Raw genomic sequence first — 7,804 nt, forward strand, 5'->3', positions numbered from 1 at the left:
TAAGAGACATCGAGAGGTAAAGAGAGATAGATACCTAGGGAGATACATAGAGGGACATAGAGAGGAAGAGGCAAAAAGAGATAAAGATGGTGGGATATACTAATAGAGATATAATGAGTTATAGAGATGCTAAGTTAGAGAACCAAAAAAGGGATAAATACTTAGTTGACCTTTCATACCTCTTAGACATACACTTTACATACTAAAGTATGATTGCTAGTTTAAAATATGTGATCTAATTGATTAACTTAATAAAAAAAATTGACTTCCATAAACACAATAAGATTACGCTTTTCATAAAAATCAATAATAATATTCAAAATAAGTTCTTTCCAAAAGTTATTTAATCCAATTTAGGTCATAAAAGAAAATAATATGATTCACAAGATCGAAAATAACCAACAAAACAAATGATCTCATTATTCTAAAAAAACACTTGTTGAGCCAAAAACACTTGTTGAGCCACTCTAAAGGAATTTGAGAATGAACTCCCCATAGTTCCAACCTTATTCTCTTCAAATAAATATGAAAAAAAAATAATTCCCCAAGGGTAACTTGACACAACTCCCAATTTGTCGAGGATGGGCTTGAAGCAATCCACGACTTATCAATTTAAGAATGCAATCCGGACTCATTGAACAACTATCAAGGAGCTTGATAACAAACTCCCTACATTTTCAACCTTATTCTCTTCACCTAAATATGAAAAAAATCTCACTAATGACAAGTAGACACAACTCCCAATATGTTTACGGTGGACTTTAAGCAATCCATAACTTATTCATTTATGGATCACGTAAACATCACACTAAGGCTTGATTCCAAGACCTAAAAGTGTTACATAGTCAAAGTTGACTTATTTTTCTACGCTGAATTTCATACTTAATGTGATGTTTAAAGTTCACCATCAATTTACGAATGCACACCGACGTCTAATTTGGCCCGCAGTCCCTGTCTTCACTTGGGTTTCTGAAAGTTTCTGCATAGATTTCTCAAAGTTTTTGAAGAATTTCTTTGCATTCAACTGCTCATTAACATATTTTTGAGAAGCTGAATTTGTAAGGAGCGCTGCATCAGACTGGAAGAGGCCTTTGTTTTGGTTGAGGATGGAATAATAATCGGTGTCAAAGTTGAAAGAGCTGTTGGGGTCCATTTCCACAACTGTTGTGTTGTCTGACAGATTTGTGCACTTTGTCTTCAATTGCTGTGCGTATGTGGCGTTGAGGGAAGGGTCCATATCTCCCTTACCAGTGAAGTTGTAGAGCCTGTTGCTGAAGAAATTGCAGTGACCGTTTCCAATTGTATGCCCGCCTGTGTGCCCAAGTGCTCATTTGTTTATAAGAATTATATCATGTAGAATTAAGGTATGATAATTGTGCAGAATTTTCTATTTAATACGTACCAGAGAGCACCACGAGGTCTTTGACATTCAGTCCTTGTCTTTTAAAGAATGTCTGAAGTTGGGAAAAGTTTGAAGTCGGTGGAGGAATATTGGCAAGTGCCTCGCTCTGATTTGATACCACCCCATCTCGTCGACCAGTTCGTACACGCCAAGATGGACCTCCCAGCTATGGGAAAACACATTAAACAGGACATTTTACAATATCATTGATATGTATTCCCCTCTCTATATATATCTCAAAAACTATATACAATGGTTTAACATAATTTAAAAAAGAGATTGGTCGAAATGATTACATTTCTCTAAAATTTAAATCAAATTATAGAAAGGAGTAGAAAATATTATAAGAATTAGAAATAGTGAAGGAGTCAAAGTGCGATATTGCAATTAGAATTTAATTGTCTATTTTTTGAGTCAAACATATTGATCTATTTTCAATCAGTAGTGATTTACAAGGACTCATTGACCTATGTTTCATGAGTAGTGGCTCACAAGAACTCATCTCCCATGACGATGAATGAAACACTTAGTGCTCATCCATTGATGTCTTAGCACTCACTACTTGACCCTTTAGAGCATCGCCTATATAAAAGTGCCAAGTGTCTTATTCATTCTCGTGAGAAATGAGTTCTTGTAAACCATTACTAATGAAACATGAGTCAATGAGATTGACACAAAAATTAAACATCTAAATCTTGATAGCAATATCACAATATTAGAACAATTAAAATTGACTAGTAAACATAAAAGTAAAAGTAGATGGAAAAACTAAAAAATTATAACTTACCAATTTTACTTATGAAACCAATATTAAGCATTTCTAACTTCAAATTTTGTTACATTAATAATAATTGTTAATATGATTATTTGCCGCTACAAATTAAATAGCATTTAAAAGTTACTTAGATTTAGTATTTTGTAGAATGGTTATTTAGAAATATATAGTTCCAATCTAGATTAATAAAAAATTGTTAATCATTTTATTTATGTATATGCTTTTGGAAAGTAATTTACATCTCATTAAGGTAAAGTTTAGATAAATGTGTCCAAAGATTTGTAACCAAATAGACCATCTAAGGAGACTTAGAATTTTATGTCATGATCATACTTATAAAAACTAAAACATATCTAGAACTTATATTTATAAAATCTATAATATAGAAAGGCAAGCACATATATTTATTTTTTCCCCTTTTAACAGTTAAAACTTATATAAACACACAATTACATAATTATTGACTTATAGTTATTAAAAATATTGAAAAGACCTACTAAAATAACAAGTCTAGGATGTGTGAAAGATTAATGATTAGAATTAATGAATTAAATTCTAGCATACATTAAAAATTCATTTAAAAGTATATTATATTGATTCAAGTTAAAAAGGTATAGAGGTTTTATTAATACACATAAACTTATAAATAAACAATGTTAATAAAAATACAAAATAAATATTTAAAATTATATAAATGTAAATAAAAATATAGATAAAAATATGATGATGTATATAAATGGGAAAAAAAATTCAAAAAGATTTTCTTTTCCTTAAAATATAATGTTGTTTTTATGTTTTACATATATTTCTTAAAATTAATATAAAACAATGTATATGCAAAAATAAGCATAATGATTAATTTATAGAATGACATATTTAAAGAATGTCAAATTGTTTTATTAAGGTTTTTAAAAATCATGATTATTTTATTTTAACTTGATTGGACAAGCACTATGTATATTCTAAGGGACATGACTTATATATAAAAATATAGAATAGATAAAACATATTGAGTAATTTTTTGTAATTTAAATATAATATTATAGTAACATTGTACATTTAAATTTTTTCATAAGTTTTTCTTGCATCTTTCTAGAAACTCTTTATAAAAACAATTAATTAATTGAATTAAGCCTTATAACTCTAGAAAGTGATTTGATTCTATTTTAAAAATATTTTTCAAATTTAAAATAACTCAATTTTATATCCAAGTAGAGACAATGGTCAAAATGCACTCAAACAAAAAAATTAATGTGAGTATACCAATGATAAATGATGATAATCAAACCCAATCAAGTGGTTACTAAAACGAGATGATCTCTCCAAGAATCTTGGAGAACTCATCGAAAGTTGAAAATAATATTTGAAAGCTGATTAGACTGACATATACACTTATAAAGACAACACCAATTACAAAGTAGAAGAACCTAAAAATGGGATCATTACATAAAGACTTTAACATCTTTCTTTCTTTATGTGTGTATATGTGTGTTTATGTATATGTGTATATATGTATATGTATGCATATGTATATATGTATATGTATGTATATGTATACACATAAATACACACAACCAATACATATATATTTCAATATTTTTATATTGAAAACTAAAATATTTATATAAAATTTTAATCTAAAAATATTAAATCAAATATTAGTTAAGTAATTTTAAATATCATATTACAATTAATTCATTCTATTTTCTTATAACTATTAAATTTTAATCTTTACTACCCTATTTAATTAAACTACTATAACTTTTTAATCTTTACTATTCTATTTAACTAAACTATTATAACTTATGCAAATACTTAAACTTTTCATCGTAATTGGAAGACTAATATGATTACCTTGGCAACGGCATCTCTTGTTGCAAGAGCGAGGATATCAGCACAAGACACCACCCCTGAACAATTCTTCTCAATCGCCGTCTTCACATCATCAATCACATCAAATCGACGAAGTGTCAAATTCGGTGTCGCCGCTTTCTCTGCAGTGTTGTTCGCTGTAGAGTTGATCAACACTGACCCATCGCAACCCTACTCAATTAATAAGAACAAATCACTAATCACATATATTGCAAGAATAACATCATTTCATATTCATTCAAATATGATTGGCAGAGTAGGTAAGAGCCTATAACAGAATCATAATTTGTGACTCTCTTATCTGGATTTCGAATTTGCTTTAACATATAAAAATAATTAATTACAATAAATATTAAACAAGACTTCATTACTGACTCGCACAAAGCAGTCATGGAAATTCATTCTGAGAAGAGCAGCCGCAACAGTTCGATCCTGCGACAAATGTTTCTCCACAACAGTTTTCACTATCTCCTCTGCAGATGGGCAGCTTTTCTTGTAGAAATTATTAACCAGTCCCCCTTCGCACATAAAAACCATTGTACTTATCAGAGCTACAACAATTCTCAAACTCACCTTCGCCATCTTCTCTTCACTTCAATTATCAATGCTACGGTCTTAACAACAATCACTCCTATTTAAATCCTTAATCGACCTTCTTTTAAATTGTGAGTCTCTTCAATTATTTGATTCCCCACAACCCATTTTTCTAAAAGATTACAGCTGTATAATCCACGTCTCTTCATAAGCTCAAAGTGCGTCGTGGAACGTGCGATCTATTTATTGTTTCACCAACAAACAAACACAATCAATCGTTGTTTATTTACTTAATCCGAGGTCTGCTTAGTGTAGTCAAGAAGAAATATATTGAAAGAGATTTATTTCATTAGAAAATGACATTATTGAAAGCCATCTATCGTCATTGAGCTCTGGAACAGTTCGAATGATGTTTCGTGTCCCTGTTGAAATTGCCAAGAAAATAAAGATGGCGCTTTTGAAGGCTGAAGCACATGTCATGATTAATACACACAGTCGACATTTTCATAAAGAAATTGAATGGATTGGGATTCGAACTGTAGGCGTTAAAATTAATTAAAAACCGCGAGCAAGCATAAAGATGTTCTGGATTAAATTTTTTTTTTTTTATAGAAACGTTGAAAACATTACGTTGTTGCTTCTTGAACTAAAGTTTGAAATTTTATATATGATTTGTATATTTAATTAAATAATTTGTAGAGATAGCTAAAAGGCAGATAATGCACTAGCTGAGCAAGAAATATAATAAAATTCAAATCCTTGTAGTGAAGGTATGACTCACTCTACAACTGGCTGTTGAGAAAAAATGTTCAAAAATATAGCATTAAAATTTCATTTGAGCTTGGACTAAGTAGCTAATCTAGCTGGACATGCATGTGATAATTGGAATGGTGGTCGATTCTGTTTCTTTAATAGAGTTGACAGTGTAAGATACAAGTTTCTAAAACTCTTCTATAAAATATTTATAGAAATTGATTCGTGCTACGAACATGCTGTGACACAGATGTTTTCTGAGTATTGTGTTTTTAAGTTTTCCCAACTAATCAATAATGGAGGTGCATCATACACAATATAACTTCGTTGTTTATCAATTTTCATGGGATAATGATTTTATGAAAATCTTAATTATGTAGGTTTTTTTCAATACACAATCAAATTTTTGTAGAGAAAGAAAAAGTGTACTGATCTAAAGATAGATTAAAGTCTTAAGGGATGAACCTTCCCTAAGGCTACCTCCCTCAATTGTGATGTTTGTTGTAGTTTAACTAATCTTAAGCATTTGATGGAAATATATTATAAATAATCAAAGTGATTGATATGTTCAAATAGATGAAAACGTATATAACTTAACTACAACTAATAGATAAAGATATTCGGACTTCTGAAACCAAAAGAGCTAACTATGACAAACAGACATCAAACTTTGCAATCTCATTGAACTAGATGAAAATCTTAATTATGTAGGTTTTTTTTAATACACAATCAATATTTTTTACAGAAAGAAAAAGTGTACTGATCTAAAGACAGGTTAAAGTCTCAAGGGATGAACCTTCCCTTATGCTACCTCCCTTCATATAGCACATAGAGCTAGGGGGACCAATTGTGATGTTTGTTGTAGTTTAACTAATCTTAAGTGTTTGATGGAAATATAAATTGAATAATCAAAGTGATTGATATGTTCAAATAGATGAAAATATCTATAACTTAACTATAACTAAAAATTAAAGATATTTGGACTTTTGAAATCAAAAGAGCTAACTATGAGAAACAAAAACCAAACTCTACAATCTCATTGAACTAGATGACAATGTGGTTCACAAGTGATAACTTAGGTATTGGATGACAACACGATGCACTACTGTCTCGCATGACCAATAGAGAGAGAGATTGAAAGTTGGAAACTAAGCTAGAATTAACAAAATGCAACCACGCTAATGATCAAATATGATAGCCAAGAGTAAGATTTACGCTATGAATCTCACAAAGAAGGAAAGGGATGATCCCACAATGATAACCATAAGTTAATAAAGTTGATGTTTTGTAATTACAACTCCTAAAACTTGCACACACAAAAATAATGAAAAATGTTCGGGTTGGTTGTTTGGAGATCTTCCTCATTAGATCCTTGCTTTGATGTTTCCACCCCCATAGTAGGCAGATGGGCACAAAATTGGTGATTAATAAAAATAAATTATATGTAATGATAAAATGCCAAGAAGATGATCAAGACAATATGCTATGCTTAAAAGAAATAGAACAAGCGAAGAGAATGAACTCTCCATAATAGCACGAAGCAAGGCCAAGTAAGTGAGAAAAATGGGAGCTTCGAATATCAGAAACTCATCCAAAAAATTGTGTGGAGAGCTTGTAGAAAGTATGAGCATGAAGAATAGAGTCCCCTAAATTCTGAGAGAGAGGAAATGAAGCTTGAAAATTAGGTTTTAATTGCCAATTTCAAATCTCGCATCAGTGGGGGACAAATTTGGGTGTTACATTCTTAACTTTGAGTGTACACTATATGGACATTCTACCAAGTGCATATGTCCTATGCTAGATGTTAATTCACACAAGGATGCTAATTTAAGACATTATATTTTGCCTCCACTTTAGAAAAATTATATCATATCACAAAATGAGATGCAAGATAAAGTAGGAAATGAATTACTCACCTGCAGAGATTCCATTACATGGGGTTGCCTCTAATTAGGAAATCCAAAATCATTATTGAGACATATTCAACACACAAGATACATATGAGTGTGTTAGATGATAAAGACACAATATGTAACTAAGACCATCAATGGTATGTCAATAAGTGTTGCAATTTGTACTATGTTAGATGGTCATATGATAGGGACAATTTGATAGCATGAGTACATGCATGATAGGGAGTCTTTAAACTATGTACTAACATGCATGACAAATACTAGATAGCCATGTGATAGGACAACTCTAAATCATGTTAGTATGGATAGAATTAAGATAGATGGGATTATGAAAGGGCAAGATCAAAGTGATTGATATGTCTAAATAGATGAAAATGTATATAACTTAACTATAACTAATAGATAAAAATATTTGGACTTTTGAAACCAAAAGAGCTAACTATGTCAAACAAACACCAAACTTTGCAAGCTCATTGAACTAGATGAAAATCTTAATTATGCAGGTTTTTTTTAATACACAATAATTTTTTTTTATTGAAAGAAAAAAGTCTACTA

General features: G+C 30.3%; 1 protein-coding gene across 1 annotated transcript; it reads right to left on the bottom strand.

Annotated features, from left to right (window-relative positions):
• Nucleotides 1-907: 907 nt before the first annotated feature.
• LOC149539092 (peroxidase 3-like) lies at nucleotides 908-4,631 on the bottom strand. The gene is made up of 4 exons (XM_089799089.1): nucleotides 4,425-4,631; nucleotides 4,032-4,220; nucleotides 1,403-1,568; nucleotides 908-1,311 (listed from the first exon to the last, which is right to left on the bottom strand). The coding sequence occupies exons 1-4, from the start codon at nucleotides 4,629-4,631 to the stop codon at nucleotides 908-910; spliced, it is 966 nt and encodes a 321-aa protein (XP_089655215.1).
• Between the last annotated feature and the right edge of the window lie 3,173 nt (nucleotides 4,632-7,804).

The sequence above is a fragment of the Cupressus sempervirens genome, chromosome 9, assembly GCF_028749045.1.
Source record: "Cupressus sempervirens isolate cs-2001-9-10 chromosome 9, ASM2874904v1, whole genome shotgun sequence".
Lineage (NCBI taxonomy): Eukaryota > Viridiplantae > Streptophyta > Pinopsida > Cupressales > Cupressaceae > Cupressus > Cupressus sempervirens.